The sequence below is a fragment of the Lagopus muta genome, chromosome 23 (genome assembly GCF_023343835.1).
Source record: "Lagopus muta isolate bLagMut1 chromosome 23, bLagMut1 primary, whole genome shotgun sequence".
Taxonomy (NCBI): Eukaryota; Metazoa; Chordata; class Aves; order Galliformes; family Phasianidae; genus Lagopus; species Lagopus muta.
The window spans coordinates 4,207,946-4,234,584 of record NC_064455.1 but is presented as its reverse complement, the minus strand read 5'-3'; the positions used below and the strand labels follow the sequence as shown (position 1 = coordinate 4,234,584).

Below are 26,639 nucleotides of genomic sequence, written 5' to 3'. Positions count from 1 at the left end.
TGCTGCACTTGCCAGTGAGCAGTGTCTGCACCTGTCTGCCCTGACACACAGCCTGAGTGTTTTGCCATGGTTTTGCTGTGGATGCGCTTCCCATTGCAGCACCGCAGCACGCAGGAAGGACATTCCTGCAGGCTGCCTTTCAATGCCATGGGCTCTCATTGTGCACAGGATGGGACGGGCAGGGAGCACAGGGAGGGCACCTAGGGGTGCTGTGGCTCTGCCCTGTGCAGGGGGCTCAGGAAAGGGAAATCCTCAGCCCAAAGCTAGCAGGGAGGTGTGGGATTGGTACCTGCTCACGTTCCGCCGTCTTCCGCAGCTTGTAGATGAACTCCACCATGGCCACAAAGACCGACAGCACCAAGCCTGCTGCCAGCACGATGAAAATGCCACCAATGTTCTGGATGCCCAGGGCACTGGCCTCCTTGTTCTCATCCTCAGGGCAGCCGTTCCCCCGCCACCACTTCTCCTTCATGACGTGCAGCTTGTCCTCCTCCTGCAGCTGCAGGATGGCGATGGTGATCTTGTCCCGGTACGGTGAGCCTGGAGGCAAACAGCACAAAGTGGGGATGCCCTCCCAGTGACCAGAACCTCCAAATCTCTCTTTTGGAAGGCGGTCCGTATGAACTTTGGTGTTTGGAAATAGGCTATTGGGAGAGGATTGTGCCCCTACAGCCACTTACCCATGGGGGTCCCAATCCCGTAGCCTTTGGAGTCGATGAGCCCCCCGACCTGGGTGAGGTTGCAGTTCCTCTGGGTGATGTACTCGATGGTGGTGGACTCCATCAGCAGGGCGTAATCAGCCGTCAGGGTCCGCTGGATTCCTTCCTCGTTGTTCTTAACGAGAGCTGTGGGTTTGCTGCTCATGAAAGCCCACATTTTTTCGAAGGTAGAAATTTTGGATTTCTGGGAAAATGATACCAAAATAAGAATTAATGTTCTGTTTGCTGGGGAAAAGAAAAAAAATTGCATCTTTACAGTTAAAAAAAAAATAAATGACAGTGAGAGAAGACAGAGGATGTTTTGGAGGATCTGTTTCTCTCTCTCTCTCTCACACGCTCTGTTGTATTTCTGTCTTTCCCCAAGCACCACAAGGAAACGTCTCCTCTGAGGTATGTGCAACTGCCAAACAAATTTAACGTACCCACATAAACAGAGGCTTGGAAATATTCGAGAAGATTGTCCTATGGTTAAAAATAGGCTCTGGTATTCTTCCACGAGCAGCAGGCGTTCTGTTAGAAAGGAGGAGCATGCTGTCTAGCTTGCTCTTTGCACAGACACGTTTTTCTTCTAGGAAATGTGTTGGTGAGAAGAAGTGTGGCTCTTTTTGGTCTTTCCGTAACATCTTAAATACAGGCTTTGTCTGTGGCCACGCTCTTGGTTGGCTGCTGTGCTGGGGACAGGCACAAGGCTCATCCTGCACACGGTTCTGGCTGCTGCTATCCATGTATTTATATAGGGGAAAATGAGCTAAGCCAGGCAGTCCCTCTTTATGATTGATTTCGGATGCTTTGCCTGTCCGCCTCCTTTATTCAGCACGTGGGTTTGTGGCTCTGCTCACCCATCCAGCACCCCAGCAGTGCCACATGGTGACAGAGGCCATTCCTCTGCTGCTGACCCATGGGCTCATCCCTGCTGGAACAGCCACGGACTCGCTGATGTCAATTAGAATTCACACTCGTTATAATCCGCTGATGAACCTGCGGTGCAGGAGCGAGCTGCATTCAGGAGGCAGGATAATCTCCCTCGCCTGAAAATCCGGTCCAGTGCCCGTGAGCTAGATTTGTGGCATCTATCAAGCCTCAAAGAGCAGCAAGAAATGTCGCCTCCAAAAGGATTATTAAATATCTGTGCATTACGATGGGTAATTGAAATGAACAGCGCACTCGAGTTGCCGATAACGACTTGTTTAACATTTATATAGTTCAGATCAGAGGCCTCTGGGTTCACTGGCTCTCCCTTTTGCTCTTTCTCTTCCTGCATTTAATGCTCCTTGGGTGTTGACACAGGGCTCTTAAACAACATCAGTGTTCTCCCAGTTTAAAGCGCAGAGCAAAATAAACTGGCAAAAAATCAATAGGCTGCATTTAGTGAAGCTAATAGGACTTGCATGAGGCATTGTAGCTCTTCAGGCAGCTTAAATTACATGAGACAGGACTGCTTGGAACAGGAAAAAAACCCACTTTTCTCTTCTCTGCTCTTCTTAAATCCCTTCTTTTGACCTGCTCAGGGACTTCATTGTGTGGAAATAGCAGGATGGATGCTGCGTGTCTCCAGCACGGAGTCCTGGGCTGCAGACCTTCCTGTTTGCTGCAGCCCCAGCCTTGTGTCTGCCCAGCAAGCTGCTGTGGCCTCGTCCTCCCCAAACAGAGCCCTGGGGTGAGCTGTGGTTGCAAAGGCAGCTCGGCACAGCTCAGCACAACTCAGCATAGCTTGGTGCAGCTCGGCACAGCTCTGCTTTGGCTGAGCTCTGCAGTCTGCAGCCCTCCACCTCCCCACGGGGAATTTATTTCCAGTTAGTTTCTTTAACTCGGCTAACAGGAGATAAGAGCAGTCCCTTTCCAAGCGAAAATTCGCCAGCTGTAATTCTCAGTGCAGCACCAGCGGTTTGATAGAGCTGGCTATTTGTTAGAAGTCCAATTTAGAAGTGATTGTCAGTCATGGTGAGAGCAGCCATCAATCAGGCGTTGCAGGAGGAACGGGGAGCTGCAGCTCACACCTCACAGAGCGCTGCGGCCGCACTTCAGAGGTCCTCATTCGTCTATGGGATGTGGGTGATGTCCCCTGGGAGCACACCACTGCCATAAGCAAACCCGTCCTCGTTATGCACAGTAATTCGTTAGCAGTAAATGGATACTCGGTGAGTACATACGTCGTGTACACGTTGTGGGATGTGAATAGAGCACCTGGAGGTGTTCAAGACCAGGTTGGATGCAACTTGCTGACCCTTGGGGTCCTTTCCAGCCCAAGGTATGCTATGGTGGCAAGCAGCCCCTGCCCTGGAGCTGAGTGAGGGGCATGCAGAAGTGGCCAGCAGCCCCACTGTGTGCAGGGAGTGCAGGAACTCAATGCCTCTGAGCTCATTCTTTAGAGTCACAGCTCAGGAGCTGCCTTTAATAACCAATGCTTCAAGAGCAGTCACCCAAATAAATTAATGGAATAGTTTAGAGGAGGCAATATGAGGCATCTTGCCAAGACATATATGCTTTTTTATCAGTGAAATTGGCAAGAAAGTAACTTTCAGGCTGACGATTTTCAATTCCAGCCTGTATGAAAAAATAAATTGATTTTCCCCAACTGAAGATACTTACTCTGGAGGATTTAACATTTCTGTACAAGTGAATGTATGTGTACACACATCCACACACCCTCACATTAAGCCCCACGTTTGTTCAGAGCGAGACAGCATCTCCTGCACGATATGAAGGATTCCTGGCATGATCCGCAATGAAAGCGAGATGCTGCTCCCAAATTAATTGATCTGTTTACTCCTGTAACTCAATCTGCATCGCCGGGAAATAAATAGCTGCTCCAAGGTTCCTCTCATGAAGTCGCAGTCTGCTGATGCAGTCGGGAAGCTCTCAGTGCTGCGGTCTATGGGGGGCTGTGGGGGTCTCAGGGTGGGCAGCAAACAGCCCATGCATGAGGGCTGAGTGGGTGCAGCATCCCCTGTGCTGTGCCCGTGTGTCAGAGGGCAGTGCTGGCATTCGTCTCCAAACAGCAACGGCACAACGCAGGGAAAGGGAAACGTGCTGCAGCACTGAGCTGTGCCAAGTGCCCATTAGAAGCCCGGAGAACGATTCTGATGCATAATGATAGGAAGCTATAAAGATGCTGTGTCCTTGGTTTAAGAAAAAGATAGCTTCCTTTTATTTCCATATAAAACTCTTATTGGAAGGAGTAGTTAAAACGCCCCAGTAAAAGGCTGCGTCTCCCAATGGCTGCTCCTTCAGGAGGCAGCACTGTGCTGCTCCAGGTTCAGCCAGCAGCCATGGTGAGGAATCCTACTGCTGACCATCAGAGGCCCTAAAAGACCCCCACCACACACAGACTGAGCATTTGCAAGGAGACAGAACCCTGCTTCCATGATTTCAGGGGGAGTATTGAATGCATACTGCCCAGGAAAACCTTTGCATATGCAACACAAGCACTGTATGTAAGCTGAATATCAGTAGTGCAAGGCACACGTGGTGGTGTGCAAGGATCCCCTCGTGCACTTGGCACTGAGAATAAAGCATGCCTCTGTGTTCTGCCGTGGCCTTTTCTTGCAAGACAGCTTTTTAAGGTCACCATTAAATTTAAATTCCTCTCCAAGCTGGGATGCTCATTGCTCAGGTTAATCACCCCTCATTTCGATTCCTTTATTCTCTTGCTCTTTTCTAAAAGTGTGTTTTTAAAGGCCAGCTGCGGTTCCAAAGGTCTTTTTAAGTCTCTGGGTTTCTTTCCATTTTTGAGGCAGCAGTGAAATATGAATGCTCTTGGCACCCTCCCTGCAGTGTTGACTTCTGAAATCATGTTTTAAGCATCAGAAATAAACGTGATTTGATTCTGAAGCCTTGGTGGCATTGCCATGCATGGGGCTTCAGGAGGTAACGTGAGCAGGGGCACCATGGGGCAGGAGGGGCATTTTGGCTGCACACAGAGCAGTGTGACCCAGGATGGAGGAATAACAGTGGGGGAAGTGTGGAAATGGGGATTCTTAGGGAATGAAGGAGTTTTCTGTAGGCTTTAGTGTAAGGAGCATCTTTGCTGTAGGTTGGATCATCTAAGCCTGTGCTGGGTACAGCCCCCATTGCTGCAATTTTATAATTGCAACTTCAATTAGCAACTGGGAGAGAAGGATTTAGCCATGATGTGAATCTAGGTAAGCTAAAGCGACAGGGTTAATGTCTTAATGAAGATGGCAGGCAGGAACAACCTGCTGGAGAGGGGGGCAGCATCCCGAGCCGGGTCTCACCTTGAAGAAGGTCATGGTTGCGCCGTCCTTCACAGCCCCATACTCGATTTTGGTTTGCTTTGCCAGGTCGTCTGCTGAGTCAATGGGGGATTCCATCCTCTCCACTGTCAGGAAGGCGGCGAGGTTGGCCGTGTAGGACGAGATGATGATGAGGGTGAAGAACCACCAGATGCCACCGATGATCCGCGTGGAGAGAGCCTTGGGCATCAGCTCAGAGCCTGGGGGAGGTGGAGGGGGGGATGGGACCAGAGAAGGGACCTGTTTTATATCCATCATCCACGTGTATACGTACATATACAACAAGGATTGGGTTCCACTGTCAAACTGTAACAGCTACGCAATTAAAGCCAGCTGCTTCTGAGGCACGTCATCCAGATGCATGCGAGGAGATCAGTGGGTCCCTCTGTCCCTTTCTTGCTGACCTTGGGTACAGTGCACAATTTACAGGAAACGTTCAAACCGAAGTAATTAACGAGGCAGCTTTTATGAGATTTGAATAGCAAGGCACTGATGAACTTTGATGAGTGTTTTGTTCTGCCATTTAAAGAGTGCTTTGCTTTTATACGGATCACTTTTCAAAGCTCTCACTCCAGGGAGTGCGTTCAAATACACAAGGTTTAAAAAGAGAAATCAAACATTGAGAGGAAGGAACTATCAGGGTCCGGTGCTTTGAATGGTGGTTAGAAGTAGGGGAGCTGGAGATGCTGCTTCATGAAAGGCGTAACAGGACTGGAATGACTTTTACTGAGCAAACATGAAGGACTAAATGGGCTGTGCTATTTTTGTAATCACCCAAGACACCTTTTAGAGCCAGGAAAGAGCTCTGGGTTTGAAACAGCTGCATTTGGAGGATACAACCAACCTGGAATTTGCAACAAAGAGCAATTTTGGCTTTGCAGAGCAATTTTGTGCAGCGGCATCAAAGCCTGGTGTGGAGTGCAGCTTTTCTCCTGCCTGAGCGCAGCAAAGAGGCGCTGGGAAGCAAAGCATTGGGTTTCCAGTTTGCTTCAGTTGCTCTCAAGACGCCTCTCCTCTCCATCCCATCCCTCGCCCTTTGATGCACAGGGAAGTGTGACATCAGTCTACCTTTGAAATGTTTTTCTTCTTAGATGTGGGATTGAGTTGAAAAGAATGCAGCTCTTTTCATGTATCCGCAGCTGCTGCCCATTGGGGGCAGGTGTGGGCAGGAGCCCCACTGCTGTGGGGCAGTGCTATGGGTCTGCCACTCGCTGGCTGCCACCACCACTGTGGGATAAATAAAATGGGAAGGGTGTTTGATGTTTTCCACTGATTCCTATTCCTGGATTTTCTGCAATTAGACCACAGCTGTATTTTGCTCCTCATTCAGCACTGCTCACAAGCTTGCTCCGTGCTGTCTTCCTAATGGATTTACTCTATTCATTCCATCTCTATACATTCTTTTTGCTCTGTTGCATCCATAGATACAGCTGTAATCCTATCTGTGCCCGTTTCTAAGCTCCCTGCCACGCTGGTAACCCACACCAGCAGCTCTGGGAGTGCTCCAAAGGGCTCTCAGCCATTTCCCAGTGCTTCAAAGGGCTCTCAGCCATTTCCCAGTGCACAGAATGACCACACAGGGATGGAAACAGGGACAGATCAGAGTGCACAAAGCTCTGTCTTCTGCAATAGATCTGAGATAACATATTTAAACGCATGGCTGAACTAACAGAGCTGGAGGGCTGCTGCTATGTGTGGCACTGCCCCTGCACAACCCGCGCTGCGATTCCCAATAGCTGCTCTGGAGCTGCTCCTTCCAACACCTGCACGTGTCATTAAGAGTAATTACTGTTAGCAGGGCACATGTGAGCTGGCTGTGCCCTGCAGGGTGAGCTCATGGGATGGGCTTTGAGCCAGTGCCCAAAAAAAGGGGGAAAAAAAAGGCTGAGATGCTCAGTGCTGCTCTCACCCAGAAGAAATCTGGGGGCTCTGTGGGCACACGGATGTAGGAACCCCATTGTGGGCTATGCCTGATCAGAGCAGCCCCACTCCCCATCCCCTGACAGCTGTGCCCCGGGGCTGGCAGTGTCCCTTTGTGGTGTCTGCTTGGATCTGACAGACACAGCGATGCTATCTGGTTCCTGTCACATAGAAATGAAGCCGTACGTCTGAAAAGCCGCGGTGTGGGAGAAGCAGCAGGGAGCTCTGTACCTTGCTGCATCAGCGCGCCCATCCCGAACCAGAAGCTGTTGAACAGGGTGAAGTTGTTCTCCACGATGTCCGAGCCTGGGTTGCAGGGATGTGCGTCGTACCACTCGTATGGGCTGAACCTGTGGGGACGCAGAGCAGGAGCTCGTGAGCTGGGATGTGGCACAGAATACAGGCCATGCACACCCGGTGCTGTGCAGGGCTGCTGCTCCATTTGCCCTTGCAGCTCCTTAAAAGAAAAAGGCAAATTCAGTGCCAGGTTTTGGGCAGTAACCAGCGTGGCTGTGAGGCTCTCTGTCCCACACTGCTGCAGAGATGGGATGTGACAGATGTGGGAGCAGCTGGGATCCTGTGCCTCTGAGCAGAGGTGCAGCGCTGATCCTGCAGGCGGCTCTGGTGCAGGGGACTCTGCTCGTGCCTGTGGGATTGCACCCAGTGGAGCTCCTCACAACCCCACAAGCAGCAATTCTGTGTGTCAGTGCTCACTGTGGGCACACAGGAGAGCACTCCTTCTCCAGGGGGAATCTCCGTGGACAGCCCTCTATTCACGGGCAAAACAGAAGGAATTCAGTCATCTCTGCACACATCCTGCCCAGGAGCAGTCCATAGGATCTGCCTCTGTTAGCCAGGAGCTGGGGTGGATGCCCCGTAGGAGGGATGCTGAAGTTTACAGAGCTTACATTTTTTATATTTTACAAATATTTACATTATTTTAGAGTCCCAGATGTTGCAGAGATTAAATTAAAACCATAATTGACATAATTGTTCTTGAACCAGGCATTAATTATCATCTCCTTCTGAAATCCCTATAGCTTTGCAGCAACCCCATGGCCGAGTCCAGCCTGCAGCTCACGCAGGGCAGTGTTCCCCCATAACCCATGTTGGATGTGCTGGAGGTTTGGTGCTTTGCTTCTCGTGTCCACAGGCATGGAGGGGGATGTGCTCAGAGCACAGAACAGCTCTGTCCCAGCACAAAGAGCTCACGATTCAAGGAGCTGCCCCAACCTCTGCTTGCTGCATGCACCTCTCACAGAGCCCAAACTCTATAGTGCAGGATGGAGCTGTGCAGGGGATCCTTGGAGCTGCCCCCACCACCCCCCTCCCTCTGAGTGGTGAAATGTGAGAAAATCAGAGAGGAAAAGCAAACATTGGGCTGAGCTGCGCTCTGCCTCATCTGTTCAACCTGCTGTCAGTGTGTGCTGTGTGAGCGATGCTGCCTGAGCCCCAGCTGTGGGGTAGAGGTGGAGTTTGGGGCTGGATGGAAAATTTCTCGGGCTGCCCGTGGTGGGCTGTTAGACAGAAAGGAATTGCTGAGATCAAATGAGCCTGGCAGGATGGCACGCTGCAGAACTTCAAGGTCTCCGAGTGAGAACCTACCGATGCTGTTCAGATTACAGGGAAATATTCAGAAAATTGCAAAGCAGCGACTGCCTTCGGTGCTTGAAAAGCAGCAGGACTGTTAAAAGAAGGGGTGGGTAAGGAAGGAAGCAGTGAGCACTGCTTGGTGACCTCATGCAGATGCAATCTGGGCTGCTTGGGATGTGCCATGGGCCGGCATCCCTCTTCCTCAGGTGCAGAACAGGGGCTGAGAAATATTTCATCAAAACCTCTGATTACTTTCTTGTCTCTTTTTGGCAGGGGAGCGTTTCAAAGAAGGCTTAGTTAAAGGTGAGATCTAACACGAAATGCTTCTGAGTCTAAATTGCATCTCCAGAGAAATCTCCCATGAATCACCCAGTCTTGATTGCAATTAAGATGAGTGTTGATCCCCACCCTGCTGTGCTAGAAGTGATGGGTGGTGGCTGTGACCTCACATTGTGTCCCCTCACAGGAGATGCCACAGAGCTGTTGGCATTGTGGTTCTTCAGCACTGGGAGCAGAAAGGCTGATTAAAGGGGGAGAGGATCACGTCCATCGTTCCCTGCCTCTGAGCAGCCCCTGGGTTGGCTGCGAGCAGCACTGACCTATGGCTGTAACAGCAGCACATGACCCTGGTGCCTGGTTTGGAGCTCACAGCTCTGAGTTCAGGCTTTGTGATGCTGAGTTTTTTTTTCTCCGGAGGATGGAATCTGAAAGGCCTGGCCAGGGTCAAAAGCAGATATTGGCTGTGTTGCTTCTGAGTGTGATAAATACATCCCATATTTCCCCCATGAAAGCTCTTAACTCTCTGTCGTTCCTGCAGAACCTTAGTTATGTGAAATGCTTGATGTTCTTAAAAGAGTCTGAAGGCAGAAGGAGCATCAGGAACAGTACTAATGGAGAAGAACCTGTTTGTAGGGCTGTGTTTCAGCCCCTGTGTAGCCCACACAGTGCTGTGCAGTGGGGCTGAGCAGTGCTGGGTCCCAACACAGTGGGGGCTGTGGGGGTCAGGGGCTGCCAGCACTGTCCTGTACTGCAGTGCCTTGTGTGGCTGCCGAGTGCACAACAGACACGCTTTGGAAGAAGAATCTGAGTCCTCTGAGCTGGGTTTGGTACTCAGATGAGTAGGGAGAAATAAACTCATAACAGTTAAAACTGTATTTGAATTCTAATTCCAAGCTGTGCGAGCATCCCTATAATTGATGGCGTTCGAGCCAAAGACGTTACAGCAGCAGAGTCCATCTAGCTGTGCTCTGCATGGCTGACAGAGACATAAAGTGAAGAAATTCCATTAATCATCGCAGTATTTCTCCTTCCTGTAATTACCAGGGTTCTCTGTACCCGGGTGAGCACCTGCCTGCTGAGAGCATCAGCACTGGGGGCTCAGTGCCTTCTGCCCTGGCCCAGGGCTCTGCCACACGGCAGAGGTGCATTGCAAGGACAGGGAGGGAGAATGCTTCCCTTACAGCCTGCAGCCCTTGGGGACCTTTGGTGCCGTCAGGGGACGTGAGGCCCCTGCAGTGGGGGGTCAGGGGTGGAGAAGCTTTGCCCCCCAAGGTGGGCTGGGGAGTGCTGGTGCTGTCTGCCAGGCAGGGATTCCTCTGACAACTGCTGTGATGTGTAATTAGGATATTACACAGCAAACTTAGGAAATCATCTCTAAAAGCCTCCAAGGACCTGAGGGAGGTTGAAAATTGCAGATTTGTTGGAACACGAGGGTTAATCGGTTCTAGTTACTGCAGTTTCATGTTTAATCTCTGCTCTGACTGCCTGATGGATGGCAGGGGCTGAGGCAGGGGCTGCCTCCTACATTGTGCTGTGGGGAGGCACAGCCCTGGGGGGCAGCAGGGGCTCCTGAAGCACTGCTGCATGGCTAGAGGTGTGCAGCAGGCTTCTCTGGGCCTCACCCCACATATCTGAGCACCTAGGGAGTGTGCATGGCCAGGGATATGGCCAAGAGCAAGCAAAGGCTTTGTTCTGCTTTGAGGAGGTGGCATCACATACTCAGAGGAGCCCTGGACTGTGAATCTCATCAAAGACGCTGTGAAATTAATAACACATGCAAATGTATGCAAATTCTGCTGCTTTTAAATATAGAGGTTTTAAACATGTTAATTAGATGCATATTAATTTCTGTAAACAGACACATTGTCGGGTCCGTAGCAATGCGCTCTCCGTTCTTTTGCCATTGGGAAGGCTGTGGGGCTGGCTGTGCCCTTGCTGGAAGTGGGCTGTGCAGGAGGGGAGGCACTGATTGGAATGCACAGAGTTGGGTCACTACAGGGAAGGTAAAAGTTGGGCCTGTTTTGGTTTAACACAGAGCAGTGCCACAGCTGAGCACAAAGCCATCTGCATTCTGCAAAGCCACGGATGCCCTAAGACCCTGTGCTGCAGCTGATGCTGGGATCTCCCTCTGTGGGAAGGGCAGGAGTGGAGTGGAGCAACGGGTCATGGGCCAGGGGTAATCTCATTAATGAAACAGGATTAACATCGTGGCTCCTGTGGTGCAGTCGGATCCCTGCAGAGCTCTGCGGGCTGTGGGGAGCAGCGGGGCCCTGTGAGCATCCCCTTACCTGGCTATGACAAAGAGCACGCAGCTGACCCCCAGGTAGGCGAGGAGAATGTACATCCAAATATCAGGAGACAAAGGGTTGAGGAAGGAAAACACACTGGGGTTGGTCCCGTTGGGCTTCCGGTACAGAATGCTGACCCCCAGGGTCATAAAGGGCTTGGAGAAGTCTATCGCTTTTTCCCGTACGTGGGTGATGGTGAGAGGAGCAACAGCCAGGTCAGCTTTCTGTGCACGGCACGGGGAGAGACACAAAGGGAGAGAGAGAGAAAGAAGCCATTAGACAGTGAGCATCCTCATCCTTCCAGCCCTGCTCCCCAGCACATGGAGCTGTGTTTGCTGCCTGCTTTGCTCCTGGGATGCAGGGCAGTGGAGCCCCAGGCACAGAGCCTGGATTTCAGCTGTGCTGGGCTGTGGGGAGCCTGGGTTCAGCTTGTTCTGGTCTGCTGAAAGGCAGCATCATAACCCGACCCCAAAGGCTCAGCCTGCACTGCTGGAGTGGCTTGGGAGCCACAGCAAAGCCCATGCTGCAATGGTGCAGAGGTTCTGTCATTGCTGCCTTCACCAGAGCGCTCCAAATCCAGCACTGTGTGTGTCCCAATGTGAGCAGGGGAAGCTGGTGGAGATAGTGAAGGATTTCACTCCTGAGAGAGGGAGGAAATGAACAGTGCTGCGGCCAGGGCCAGCAGCCACCTGCGTGAGATCCTGCAAGCCAGAACTGTCAGAATGATGGAGCAAGCAGAAAGCTGGCCAGGAGCTTGTGCTTTGCCACAGAAAACGAAAAGAGAAAAATCTGCATGGATGCCCGAGGATCAAAACGCTTTTAGCACAGTAATAAAATTTTACTGTGTCATTTCAGCAGCTCCCATGATCTGATGGCAGCCCCACATCCTCAGCAGCACGTGTCGCATACAGACAGAAGGAAGCAGCAGCCCGGGCTGTGCTGTGCCCACAGCTTTCAGGGCAGGACGGGGTGCTTTGATGCCCTTTTTCTCAATGCAGATTTTTCTGGAGGTGGCTCTGATTCAGGCTTTGCTGATGGAGAGGCTGTGGATCAGCTGGATCAGCCCTCCAAGGGTGCAGCTGCCATTGGTGCCACCGTGCCACCGTGATCTGGGTGTCACATACTGGGCCCTGAATGCTTCTTTCTCCCATCCCCAGCTTTGTGCTCTGCACGGTTAGATGGCATTTATTAGAAATGAGGAATTGTGGTGAGTGCCAACAGCTTAAAGGCCCTTATCCAGCAAAGCCACTTAAGCACACGCTTCTGCCTTCTCGGAGCCTGCACACCCCTCCAAGTGCTACGGATCTCCTCAAGTGCTGCTCTGAACCGAGGCCAGGGAGCCAACATTCTCAACACAGAACAGGGCAGCCCTGGTGCTGTGCCACTGTGTGCTCTGTGCAGGGAACTGAGCTCACTGCAGATCTCTGCACTGCTCCCATGGACCGTGCAGTCCCATCTGCAGCTCTGCTCCGTGTTGGGCCACAGCTCTGCAGCCCCTGGAGCAGAGCACCAGGACATATATTTATTCAAGAAAGTAAGCTGCCTCGGTGCTTATTTTGCCAATCTGAGCTCAGTGTTTACATAAACTAATTAGGTGTGCGTTGCCTGAGAGACAGGTAAATAGTGCATGCGTTGCTGGGTTATTATCCAGGCTCTTTCTGGCAGCACCCAGACGTTCATCCCCTATCGGGGCATCCCCAGGTGCAGCTGTCCTGCTGGGCACAGCTCTGCCCACCGCTGTGCTGGGAATGCTGGAAGGGAACCCTAGCAGGGAGCTGGGCTGAAGTGGGGAGGGTTGAGGCTCTTCCAATCTTTTCTTTAGGGAAGATCCTCGGAGAGGGAACAGGAACACCTCAGGGTGTCACAGGGATCACAGTGACAGCAACCGAGTTCTTAGGGATGCACCAGGGAGGGAAGAGCGGGGAGGCAGCACAGAGCTGGGGCTGCTCCCCACACCACAGAGAGCTTCAATCAGCCGCTCCATCGGTCTGATCAGTCTGAATGCTCCCAATGAGCAGTGCTGGGCACAGAGGAGGGGTGCAACCCGCTGCTGGGGCTCACTGCCATCTTCTGACACTGAGTTCCTCCAGGGCATAAATAAGAAGTGAAACAAGAGGAGCCTCATCCGCCAGCAATTGGTTTTCCTGTTGCTGGCCCCGTGGCTCCCAGATGAATCCCCTCTCTGCAGCACTTGAGATAAACACCCACCAGTGCACAGCGCTAATGGGAACGTGGCAATGTGGTGCAATATGTATTTCTGCCAGAATGTACTGTCAATAAATGCCCATTTATTGTGAAAGTGTTAAATCAGCTGTCATAAATCGTCCCTAAGGATAGACATTACATCTTCTCTATAGTTACCATTGGCAGGGATTTCCATTAGAAACCCTATTATTTTTCACGCCTTTTTTATTCCCACAAGAAGTTTTCAGATTGAATGGAAATTTGATATGTACTGTCTCAGCAGAAGACAAGTTTTATTTGTGAACGAGTTTGTGCAAAATGTCCAGAACAATTCACGCTGTGGTTTTATGTGGCTCTGCCCACAAACAACACAGAAGATTTGCAGCCGTTCTGTTGGCAGACAGCTACGATTTAGAACCGGGATGGATGGGCCACGGCGCGCAGCGCAGCTCTGCTTGTATCAATAATAATTCCTATGAATAAGCAGCAGTAATAGCTCAGTGCTGATGCAGGACAGAGATGTGCCATTGCCAGCTCGCTGCTCACTGCCTATGGATGCAGGGCAGGGTGGGTGATGCTGTGCAGGGTGAGCAGCAGGCGGGCGCAGGGCAGAGAGTTGCTTGCTTGGGGCTTATCTGCTCCTGGGGGCAAAAATGGGGTCAGGCTGTGAGCGACTCTGACTGCTGTTGCTCTTCCTGTTTATGCTTAAGGCCAGAGTGAAACAAAGCAATTGCACAAAGGCGGATTGCCCAAGGCATCGCTGCCTATGGGCAGGCATGTCTGGATCAGAAGGGACAGCAGAAGGATGCGCGACTCCAAAGGCAGCAGTGCAGCAAGCTGTGCAAACAGCCCATCCTCTGTGCACTGTGCACTGCTATGAGCTGAGCACCACCACACCCCAAAACTCATTCGTCACACCTCCTAAGCAGCCCCACTGCCTGGGCATCTCACAGCACCAGCAGAAGGGCCCGTGGGGTGGGAGCTACCCCTGCCTATGTGCTGAGACTTCCCAAAGACCCCCCTGCTTTGCGCAGGTGAGATGGAGATGGCAGAGGACGGTCAGCCCTGATGTCAGTCTTGCAGTGAGGGCAGCGCTGTTCCCATCACTGTGTCTGAATGCCATCTCCAGCACTTTTCATAAGAGTTATGACACGGGTTCAAACTCTCCTGAGCACAGATCAGGTGCTGTTCCTCTCCTTGCATGGTAGGAAGGAGCTCTGCTGCTAAGCAAGGGCCGCATCTGGTTGCAGTTTCATTTTTTAATGCTTTACATAAACACTGCTGTAAAAAGCAATGACGTGTAGATAAGGGACAGAATGGCTTCAGACAGGGTCTGGGCAGTGGTTGTAAATCACTGCCCGGTGTGCACTCAGCCATACCTGTCAGAGTGCAAGCCTGATGCTTGCTTGCAAGGAAACCTGCAAGAAGAGAGGTTTGGCCCTTTGCTGTTGCTGAATGTTAATGTACTGTTTTATTAAGAGGCCAAGAAATGCTTTGGTGCAGACTGACCGTGAATTCAGGGCATGACTTAATGAGGTTGTTCCCCGTATCTTCTCAGCTTGTCGCTTCCAGTCTTGGGAAGATCAGAAAAGCCCCTGAGAGCCCTGCAATGTCTTGCAGGACATTGGAAGTGACATGGGTCAGACTAAGTGACAGCGCGGCTGTTGTTCCCCATATCTCATCTCCTGTTCAGAGCTTTTCCCCAGCAGCCTGCAGCAGGGATGCTGTGCTGAGAGCGGGGACCTGCTCAGCACTGTGGGATGCTGTGATCTGGCACGCTACCAGGGGACACAGCCTGTGTCACACATCCATGTCACACACATTGCTCAGGGCACACAATAGCCAGGGCTGTTGTGTAAGAGACCCTTCAATCTAAAGTCTGCACGAACCTGTCTGGAAGCAGAAATACAGAGGCAGATTTGCACAGCCTGTGGCACATTCCCCTGTGAGGCAACGTGTCCTGGTCCCCAGGGCTGTCCTCGTGCGCCCTTGCCATCCTCCTGCCTCTCCAGGATGAGCCATCTAAGGACTGCCGTGTGCTTCTCAAACTGACGGAGCATCACCGTGTCCCTCTAAGGGACATAATCATTATCATCTGCATTTTACAGATGGAGCAAGTACTGCACAGAAGCAACTTGTCCAATGTCATTTAAGGCAGACAAGACAAATCTGGAAACACAACCTAGATCTCTAAGCCCCAGCTCTGCCGTCTCACCGCGAGACAATGCTCTGTTATCTGCTCACAGCAAAGCTCATTTACCGAAGTGACTCACCCAGCAAATGCATCCTTCTCACACGGCCTGGAAGAGCATCACGGCTGCTACGTACAAGAGATTATTTTTGTCTCTTTTCTGCAAGTGCAGCCAATGAATCTGGGAGGTGTCACTGAGGCTGGGAGGGGGTCCGAGTGCTGCACCATTGGGACAGGGCTGAAGGAGGGACAGATGTGCTCTATAGCACCTGGGAAATGGAGATCAGAGTGAACTCTGTCCTATCTCTTCTTCCAGAGACCTTCTCCAGGAAGGAGAACTTTGTACAAACGCCACAGCCCTGAGTGGCCCTGAGGGGGGCATGGGGTGTGCTGGAGGCAGAACCCAACTGGGAGCTCAGCATCTGCTGGCTGTGTGTCCTGGCTTCAGGCTAGGTGACCTTTTGGCAGCTGCAAGAGCAGGGTTGCCCCTGGAGTTGCATTGGCGTCAGTGGGCTTCTGTAAACTGCCTTATTAAAAATGCAGATATGGGGAGAGAGAGCTGTGCCCCATACTTTGCCCATGCCCTCTGGCTCTGCCACCCAGATTTGGCCACGCTGTGCCCCAGCCCCACCGCAGCCCCGTGCCCCACTCACGTGGTCGATGAGCTCCTTGATCATCCCGTTCCACTGACCCTTGTCGTCCTGTGCTCCGTACTTGCCGTCCTCCACCAGGCGGATCTCGTAGGTGAAGCCCAGGATGACAGCCAGCTCCTTCAGCAGGTCGATGCAGTACCCCTCGAAGCGGTCGTTCCCAAACAGGGCCGTGTCAGATTTGCGGAACATGACGAAGGGTTCCTCCTGGGCACGGACAGCACAGACCCCATTATGGCTCAGCCTGGCTCCAGGGTCAGCTCGCCAGGCTGTGCTGGCACGGGGACACGCTGGGAGTAAATTAACTTTGCACAGCGCAGCAGCTAATTAGCAACCTTGTTTACCCCACAAAATTTAATTTTGTCTCTTCTGAGCGGCCAACTGTTTTCCATTTGGTGGGATTTCAGGGACAAAAATATCCATTTCATGCTCTGAAATGAAGTGCTGAGGGGCAGTGCAAGGTCAGGGGGATGAATAGGAGCGCCAGTCCTGCACGGTCGGGTGCCCACCATGCTGTGGGTCTGGGGCTGAGCCCAGCAGGCTCTGTGCATGGCTGCTGCAGCCCAATGATCCCCCAGTTTGGTTCTGTTCCGTTTTGAAGCGCTCCCTATGGGATGCAGGGCTCTGCTCTGGGGAGTGGGGAGGTTGGGGCAGCAGCTCCAAGTAGAGAAGTGCTCCATGCCCATGGGGCAACGGGTAGCAGGTGTGGGTGCAGCGAGCGGCACGGCTTGGGATGGCATCAGGCATGGGCAGCCACCAAGGGCAGGGAACGGGGGGCACAAGGGCAGCCCGAGGGGGGAAACACGGAGGGGACGACAGATGGGAATGGCAAAGGCTGAGAAGCAGCGGGCAGGAGCTGGGAGGCAGGCAGAGGTAGCAGCAGCTGATAGATGGCCACAGTGAGGACTGCACACAAGGCTGGTGTCCTTGCCGACGGGGCTGGGCTCCGGCACCGTGCTGGGGAGCAGGGCTGGGGCTGGTGTCTGCCTGCAGCACAGAGCAGCCTTTGCAGAAGCACAGAGCGATGCAGGAGCACCGCTGTGACGGGGCTGAGTTTGGCACGCAGCTCTGTTACGCCTTGCCCCCCCCACACCTCCTCCCTGGCTTTCTTTTTTATCTCTAGAATTAGTGCTTTGTTTGTGGATCGGCCCAATCAATGGGTCTGGATATAAATACGGCAGCTCCAGAGCAGCTGTAAAGCACTATTAATTTTGGGAAGCGCTGTAGGGATTACATACATATTTAACAGCCGAAGCGCCGAACATTAGCACGGCGCCCGCTTCAGTAATGCATCTGCAGGTCTCAAACATTTCCTAGGGGGTAATTCTGAACTCTGTGAACCACTTATTCACGGACTATTTCACAATTTATTACTGAAAATGGCCAGACATCCAATTCACAAGCTCTCTCGGTTTGCTAATCGATTTCTCAGTGAAGGTGCCCTCAATTTCATAACTTCACAGTTCCCATATTGCTTGGGGAGAGCGGTGCTGGCTGCTGGGGTAATATTTCTCTTCCAACAAGTTGCTGCGATATGAACAAAAAGGGGAAAAAATAACCTTTCGTGCTTCCCCTTCTGAGGCTCCTCCTCTGGCTTTCCGGCACAGCAGGACAAAGGCAGAGTGCAAATGCACAAACAGTTTAGGGATGTGGGTTTTTAGAGCCCGGTCTGTGAGGGCGCAGTGGCTGCAGACTGGGGCTGAGTGCATTCCCTGTGGGCTGCAGGGTGCCCCCAACCCCGTGCGCAGCCCCTGGCGCAGTGCAGTTCATAGGAACTGGTGCTGTCTGCATGTTTTGCAGCCTGTACATCCTTGCAGAGCATGGGATGAAAGCACTGCCCGAGAGAAGGATATCAGAGGCAGATGGCTCACAGGTCCCCTTTGCTTTGCATTGCATCCTGGTTTTGGAGGGTCACCCCAAGTGGACGTTTCCAGGCCCTGCAGTGCATCCTGAGCCCAGCAGATGCCTTCCCCAGCTTCAGCCCAGCTCTCAGCTCTATCTACCCCTGCCCTTCCTGCAGTCCCATGGCCTCACCTCACCTTTGCAGGCTCCTGCACCTCCCAGTGTCCCCCACGCATCCTCCTTCCCCTCTCTTCCCCCTTCCTTTTGCTTTATCACTTCACTTGCACTTGTGCCATAGCTCCTGATCTGGCTGTTGTTTACCTGTATCTGCTGGGGAGCTGTGGCTGCACCCACTGCCACTGCTCCACACACAGCCCTCGGTTTCATGGATTGCACAGCCTAAAGCTGTCAGCCTCAGAGATCCCCCCAATAGCAGCTCTCCACCCTCCCTCCCCAAAAATAAGAGGACCATGTGGCTGTGAGCAGACTGTCTGGGGTAGATGCTCCTTGTTCCTTCGTGGTGCTAACTCCACGAACCTGCACTGTGTGGTACGGCCGTATCCAAACCAAAGCCACTCGTCATAACTCATTAGATAGAAAATAAAAATTCATTCTGATCTGATGCCTGCCATCAAATCCAATAGCCAACGTGCGGACAAAATGCAGCGTGACAGCTGGCAGCAGAGGGGCCTGCTAAGCAGCCGTGCTTTGCTGGGTAATGGCATTACTCAGAGCTGGCTTATCAAAGATGTGCTTAGGAGAGGGAAAGAAACGCGATTGTCACAGCTCAGCCTGGGTCTGGGGCTGTTCCTGGCATCACTGTGCAGAACACAGCATCCCTGATGGGGGCACTTGGCAGCCGTGGGGGTCCCCAGGGGGTGTCCTGACTCCACAAGGGCACACGTGGGGGGCAGAGGGTGTGCTGAGCTCAGGGCAGAGAGGGGGAAGAGTTGCAGCTTCTTACCAGCACAGTGGTGACAATCAGAGATCTGTTGCTCAGTGAGTCCGTGACGTTGGGCCCTCGTCCCTTGGAGATCTCGGTGATGTTCAGACCATTGGAGGGGTTCCATGTACCCACCTGAAAGGAAGCGAGCAGACAGGAGGTGAGCTGCTGGAACACCAGCACTGTTCCCATGAAATGGAAGTTGCTTTCTTTTGGAAGCAAAGCTGACATCAGCTTGTCTCACCCAACCGAAATCTGCAATCGTCATTCAACATGGGTCACTGCTGTGCTGTGCAATGGGTTGTGTGCTGCGTGGGGCAAAGCTGGGGGAAGGCAGCAGGGTTTGGAGCTGAGTGCACCATTTACAGCTGCACTGCGTGGGGTGGGTGGTCAGAGCACACTGGCTGTCAGCTTTGGGCCAAAGCAGAGCAGAATCAAAGGGAGCAAAAATATACCCAAATTTGGTTTTAATTCCCTGAGCGGAGCCCTCCCAGGAAGGTGCCAGGAGCAGCAGGGAGCACCACATCTCCTCCACCCCCCTGGCTCTTCCAGGTGCTCTGCTTTTCTCCAGCTGTCAATTTCAATAAGTCGTTAGGCTTTGAAGGTGTCTATTGACCCAGAAATAGCAAAACATGTCTCTATTTAGAGAAGCTGGCTGGGCAGCTCTAAGCCTGTTAACCCAGACCGTGCAGCACCGGAGGCTGGAGGAGCGTGACGGCGCGGTGTGGGGTCAGCAGGCTTTGTAATGGGTGATGCTGCCTGAACAGAAACCTCATAAACTCCAGAAGACTTTCCATGAGCGCTGTGAAAGGATCTGAGTGTTTCAGGTGAAACTCTGCCCTCCGTCTCCCTTCTGTCCCAGCAGCTGCAATGCAAAGGTCTGCATTGCTAATGATGCTAATAGGGGGTCTGAATGAGCCTCCTCTACTCAAAGCTCTGTGGGATGAGGCTTCTTCAGGAAAAGGAAATCCATGGAATTTAAGGCTGAAGTAATGAATTTAACAAAATGACAGAAAGAAAAGGAAAAAGAAAACAAGTGCCTTAAGAGAGCTGTGCGGCTCAGATAGTCAAAGCACTTGTAATTAGGTTTAGTTAATGCTCTGGTAATCCCTGGAACATCCAGGAGGTATCGGGATCAGGAGTGCAATCCTAAAGCTCAACAGACATAAGCTGCTCTACATAATGCAGAACCCGAGCAGGATTTGTTTGCTGTTCAGCATTCTGTTATTTCAGATTAACCATTGACAGCAGCGCGGCGTCGGCGGAGATTTGACATCGATACTCCAGAGCCCCTCCTGAGCCCACAGGAAGCTTTCAGACAATGAGGTGGTGAGCTGTGAGATGTCAGGATTGCTGCAGACAAAAGTTGCACGCAATATGCATGGAGCTGTGAGGCACACAGCACTGATAACAACGCGGTCCTATGGAGCGCATGGCAGACAGATGTGCAACGTGGAGATGCACTGTGCAGTGCCTCGCACATCTCTCTGCTACTCCAGCACTCCAGAAAGCTCTGTTTTGGGTGGTGCTGCTTCTTTTTTTGTTCAGACTCTAGGGGGGAAAAAGAAGCAGTCGGGGTACAAAGATCAGTGTGTGCTCAGTTTGTGTGAGATGGGCTCTGAGCAAATGGGGATGGGGGTCACAGGGTTTATCTGAAATAATGTTTTCTTTATTCTGTGCTTGGCACCAACAAAAGCATTGCTAGGGGAGGGCTCTGCTGACCTGGAGATTTGTTGCTGCAAGCACAGAGCTGCTATGGTGTTGTGAAAGTGTGACGACAGCTTCTGCTGGAGAGAAGGGAGCTGGGAGCTGGGATGGGATGGGATAGGAGCTGGGAGCTGGGAGCTGGGAGCTGGGATGGGATGGGATAGGAGCTGGGAGCTGGGAGCTGGGAGCTGGGAGCTGGGAGCTGGGAGCTGGGAGCTGGGATGGGATGGGATGGGATAGGAGCTGGGAGCTGGGATGGAAACACTCTGTGAGCACTGCAATTGATCCCCAACCCCAACTTGAGGAGGCATCTGCTCCCCTCGGCGGATTGCAGGCTGCTCCTGACTGCTCCCAGCTGGTGTCCCTGTGGGATCCATCCCCTGTCCATGCCCATGGGCACAGGGCTCAGTGCCTTGTCACTGCTGCCAGCCCATCACCTTGTGTGTGTCTGAAAGCAGATGGCTCCAGAGAGGGGATGAATGGCTGCCCTGGAGCTTGCAAAACTGCAGCACAGCCCTTAGTAGGGCCAGCACTCAGCATCACTCTGCAAAGGGCTCTGGGAGCCCTCGGTGTCTTTGTGTGTGGGTTTGGAGTCTGGTGGGGGTCATTGGTGGCCATGAGGCAGCCTCAGGCTTCTCTGTTTTACCTTAAACAAACAGACCTCACCTTGAGACTGCTTTGTTAGAGGCTTTGGTGCTTTTCTTTTGAAAAGTAATTGGAGAAAAGGGAATGAAATCCCAGTGACCACTCAGTGACCAGCATGGTGTCTGTGCCCCTGAGACCTGCAGCAATACAAGAGGCTGAGGCTGCTGGGACAGCTAGAAAACACGCTTTGCTTTTTCTTTATCATCCCTTAAATAACACAGAGGTAAATTAAACTACGCAGCGCATCCTCCAGAACCCAGCCTGTAATAAGTCAGTGCCATTTCCAAGCAATTTTCCTTGTGGAAATCACACCAAGATGATGCTTTCAAGAAGCTGTTTGCTGTTCTGTGAGCAAACCAAGCAAGGAGCTGGGTGGGATGGGTTTTATCCCCCCTTAGGCTGGGCGAGCAGAGGTTAATGGCTGATCTGAGCATTCCTTCTGCTCCACGCTTTGCTGTGTCCCCAAGAAGTGCCACAAGCACTCCTGCAGCTGGGATCTGTAATCCTCCATGCGCTGCTCTGGGGCCGTGAGTCACAGCAAAGGCGTGGAGAGGAATCAGAGAAATCTTGCAGAATAAATATCCTTTTTATATAAAACCCAGAAAACAGGGAAGCAACGCAACCACCATTCGTCTCCTCCGCGTCAGAGCTGTGCTGGGGCAGGACAGACACTGCCTACCTTTTCAAGGCCGTCTTCTTTCAGGCTGATGATGTCCAAGTCAAAATCTGTGCGCAGACCGCTGCTCTTGTTAAAGACGATGCGTCCGGTGAGTCCTTCCCACTGGGCCTGGAGGGGAGAGGAAAAACACAGGGCTGTCAGTTGGCATCGTAAATAAGCTTCTTGCCCTCCGCTCTACTATCTTTTAATTAGTCCCACTCCTGGTTCTTTCTCCCCAAAGAACATGATTAATTAATGACCACCTCCATCGCCGTGTTCTGCAGATGGAGACGTTCAGAGCGCTCTGCAGTCCCTGTGCTGGTTTTGTTTGCACCTTTTGTGTCCGACAGCTGTTGGGGCTGTGATGACTCAGTAAAAAACTCCTGCATTCATCATGGCATCCTTGTGGGCTGCATTTATCCTTGCGGTGCTGATAAATGCTGGGCTGCGGGGAGCCCGGCTCTGGGACAGCTCTGGTTGGGCTCATAAATTAAGAGCTGCTTTTGGCAGGATGCTGATGCTCCCGAGGGGAATGGGAGCCTGAATGTCCCGAGCAGTGGGCAGCTGTGGGAGTGCTGGCACTCCTGCAGTGTGACCTCAGCAGGTGGCACCGTGGCCATCGCTGCAGCCGTGCTCACAGTGTGTGGCAGTGCTGCTCGGGGTGCAATAGAGGCACACTTATCTCTGCACTGTGCTGTGTTGGTGCCAGAATGGGAAACGACAGGAGGGCACTGGCGTGTGAGCTCAGGATAATTTGCAAAAGGAACCAACCAAACAAATTATTTACACTGTCTTTTGGCAGCCAGCTGGAGCAGCTTTCCACAGAAGGGAAGAAAACATGAAATAGGGGAGAGAGAGAGGCAGAGATAGAAGAGATACAATCTTCAGAGCCGATTAAGAGGAGGTTCATTCTCTGCCTGTGATGGGAGCAATTCCTCTCACTGCTCCCACAGCTGCATGGTTGTGCTGCCCAGGCTGGGTGCAGGGCTGTCTTTGAGGGCAAGCTGCAGCACCCTGACACCAGCAGTGTCCTTCTGTCTTTGTGTTTAAGGACCTTATGGGACTCTGTGCCCAACCTTTTAGGTCCAACCCTGGGCATGTGTCCTTTGCTGCAGCTGCTTCCCTGACTCCCTACGCAAAAAGTCACTGCTCCAGAAGTTCCCAAAGGCCAGGGGTTAAAAAGGTGACTTTCCTACAGAGCCACACTGGCAGGTTTGCACCATCCCCCTGCCTTCATTTGTTCTTACAAAGGACTCTTTGCAGCCAGAGCAACACGTGGGGTCCTGGGGAGAGTTTTCATAGCCCTGGAAGCACGAAACCCTCTGTTACATGTGCAGGTACGCCTCACTGCTCCTGCTGCAGAATCTTTGCCGTCATTTTGAGCAATTAGAGCTGCAAATCAGGCTCTCACCTCCTTGATGAAGTTCATGAATCGTCCGCCGAAGCGCCAGGCCTTGTGCCGGTGACACTGCAGGGAATTCACCGTCATCTGCGGGGCGCGCTGATAGCACACGGACACCACGTGCACAGCATCATACAGCAGGGCCGCGTCTGTCTAAAGGGAAGGGAACAGCATTTGTGGCTCTGCAGGGTGCTGGTGACACCCGTGCATACAGGGCAGAGATGCAGCAGAGCGGGTTTCTGTTCTTCAGGCTGAAAGAGCACTGCTCTGTCCTGAAATCAGAGCTTGGCACAATGTCATCTGTCTGTGTGCGTCTGTCTGGGCTGTTCCTGATGCTCTAGCTGCTGTGTTGTCAAATGGAGAAGCTAATTCTAAATGCAGGAGATAGAAACAGAGCTTTCTTATTTCGTCTGCTTAGTCTAAGAAGGGTAAAGCAGCCTTACATCTTAGCCATGCGCACGTGAACAAAGGGAAAGAAGAACCAGAAAAGCAAAGTGGCTTGTCCCTGTGCATGGAGAACTTTCCAAAATGACCCAGCCAGCACATCACAGCTACATAACATCTGCCTGCATTTCAGTTTTTGAACCAGGGAGAACTTTCTGTTTCTGTGAGGTGATGGCTTTGGGTACCATAGGGTGCCCCATCTCTCCTCCAAAGTGCTCAAGGGCATCAGGTTAATTTTACACCCTGCTGTGATGAATCCTGCTGGGGAAAATACATTGTTTGCTAGCTTCCCAAAGCTGCAGAACGGTGTGCAGCACAATGAAACAAGTAGCACAGCAAACAAAGGGGAATATCCAACAGGACGTGGCCATGGAGAAAATCCTCCAGCATGGCACTGTCCCCATGGCTGCAGCACGCAAGCGTGATGAGTGGGCAGTGTGTGTCCTGCAGGCTCCTGGCACAGCAGTGGGGACAGACTTTGTGTGTTTGGGGCTGGGAGAGGAGCACGAGGACGTGGCCAGGCAGTTTCATGGGGAATTAGTGTAGTGCTGAGACCCTCCTGCACCCCTGCATGCAGCGCTGTAGAAGAGTAAAAGAAGAAGAGTGATGAGACTGTCTTCCAAAGGAAAATAAAGCAGAATAGAGGGATACGAGGAGCCTTCTCAAGGTGAAAGTCTGGGAGCTGTGCTACCTGTGGGAAGGATCAGGAGGCAGCCAGTCAACAGTTACAGGGCCAGAGACAAACTTGCAGGGAAGACAGATGGGTGAGCAGGTGCTGCACCTTCCGAGCCGTAACTCGGTGGAGCAGAGCTGCCATCAGGCCCTAAAAGGAGTCATCAAAGCTGTGGCAGAAGCTGTCTCTGGGCATAGCTGTGGCTCTTCTTCCCTGCATCAATCTCAGCAAACTGCCTGACCCAGTCCAGTCATGTGCTCTGCTCCTTCTGGAGGCTTCTTGGGGTGACAAACCCCATTGTGCTCTGTCTTTGGCAGTAGTGAAAGCTTTGGATTTGAATGCCTTGTGCTGTCGTCATGCTCTGTACCATCATCACACCTTGTACCATCATCGTATCTTGTACCATCACCATGCTTTGTACCATCACCATGCTTTGTACCATCACACCCTGCACCACCACACCCCATACCACCACACACCACACCATCACACCCCACATCCCCATGCCCCAGTCCATGACACCATGTCCTATGACACCCTGTACCCTCAGCACACCCCACACGCCCCATACCATCATCACGCCGTCGAGCAGCCCCAGCTCTGCTTTGGGAGCAGACTGCAGCCTCTCCATCGCCCACTTCTCGATGATGGAGGACACGTGGGGGTTCTCCACATTGAGGATCCTGAAACCAGTCAGGTTCACTCCAGAGTAGCGGTATGGTTCCAGATCTAGTGCATAAAGATCCTAAAAAGAGAGAAACCGGGTTAAACATTGGATTTAGCTGTGGGGTGTTAATCTCTTTTACACTGGGCTGTGTGTGTGCCATGGCAGAGCACGTGGGCAGGAGGCAGTGATGCTGCAGGGCTGCTTGCTGCAACCCATGCTGCTGTGTGCTGGTGGGGCTGGGAGGTGATGGGAGAGAATTTGCTGTGAGCACCAGAGCCCTCCGGGTGCTGGGGATGGTGGAGTGACTCTGAATCCAGAGTGCCAGTTTGCAGACAGCTATCAAAGAGGAACGAAGATGCATCTCTTGACGTTCCAACCAGCCTACACAGTCTGCAAATGAATGAGAGAGCCCTTTATGCAACTGAAAAAAAACTCTCCCAGCCAGGCAGCCCTGAGCTGCTGGCAGCCGGCCCGCGGACATGGCTTGGCACACAGCAGGGACGGGCACTCCTTAATGCATCTCCTGGCTACGGTGCTCAGCTCGAGATGGACTCCAGCTCAGGGATCATCCTCAGTGCCCCATCACTGCTGTGGGGGTGAGTAATGAGCCCAGGGCACAGCCCAGAGCCTGCACAGCCCGGATGGGACGGAGAGCTGCATGGGTGTAGTTGGGGCATGGGATGCATGGCAGCCAGAGGTTTTGGAGCTGCTTTGTATGTTGTGGCTGTACCAGCAGGATGTAGCTGGGCTGTGTGCTCACCAGACACAAGCTCTGTTCTGCCCATAGGCAGCTGCAGAAACACTGGCCCTGAAATGCAGCGCCCTGAGCAAAGCAGAACACAATCAGCACTCACCAGCAGCCAGCACTTCGTGCTCAGTGGGAGATCTGAGTTCCTACAGCTGTTTTGCCTTCGTAATATTTAGGAGTTTGATCTCTCCTTGTGCCTCCCCATGACCTTGCGCCCTGGGCTGGCTGCTGATGGATGCTGGGCTGTAACCTGCTGGAGCAGCCTGCAGTGCCGTTCATCACAGGCAGCACAGCACAGTGCAGAGCCTGGGCTGGGTGGGCATTTGTTGTTTTTTTTGTTTTCTTGCTGAAAAATGGCAAGTGCAAACCTCACGTCTCATTAAAGGGCATTGCTCAGGCCTGGTTGTATGCTGACTTTCAGATGGGTTATAGCGACCGCTAGCACACGGAGCTGATAAGCTCAGACATGCAGATGTCTGCTGTGGGGTCCTCTGCTCCGTGCAGCACTGGGCTGTGCTCCCACCAGTGCAGCTGGGCAATGCACAGCCCCACCGAGCATCAGAGCAGCTCAGGGGGGGAATTGCCCTATCAGTTTCTCCCACATTTTCCGCTCCTGTACAGCCACAAATTGGAACATCTGGTTCTATTTTCCACCTCATCAGCATTCTTTTTCGCCACTGTTTTTTTTTACTGCAGATTTATTCTCCCCTCCGTCCCGCTGCCTTCAGGACAGTTCTGCTCCCCGGGGCTCTGGGGGATCCTCCCCAGGTGATGCCATTCCCCATGGGAGCTGCAGTGGGCACTCACACCACAAATGCACGACATCCTCATGT

General features: G+C 52.4%; 1 protein-coding gene across 1 annotated transcript in view; it reads right to left on the bottom strand.

Annotated features, from left to right (window-relative positions):
- The window catches only part of GRIK3 (glutamate ionotropic receptor kainate type subunit 3), a 69,824-nt gene that overhangs the window by 727 nt on the left and 42,458 nt on the right, over positions 1-26,639 (bottom strand). The window contains exons 6-15 of the mRNA XM_048968874.1: positions 24,963-25,136; positions 23,284-23,427; positions 21,894-22,001; positions 18,884-18,997; positions 16,081-16,284; positions 11,053-11,276; positions 7,124-7,242; positions 4,955-5,172; positions 681-903; positions 290-540 (exon numbers count right to left, since the gene is read on the bottom strand). Of these exons, the coding sequence (XP_048824831.1) occupies positions 290-540; positions 681-903; positions 4,955-5,172; positions 7,124-7,242; positions 11,053-11,276; positions 16,081-16,284; positions 18,884-18,997; positions 21,894-22,001; positions 23,284-23,427; positions 24,963-25,136 (1,779 nt within the window). The remainder of the gene's footprint in view (positions 1-289; positions 541-680; positions 904-4,954; positions 5,173-7,123; positions 7,243-11,052; positions 11,277-16,080; positions 16,285-18,883; positions 18,998-21,893; positions 22,002-23,283; positions 23,428-24,962; positions 25,137-26,639) is intronic.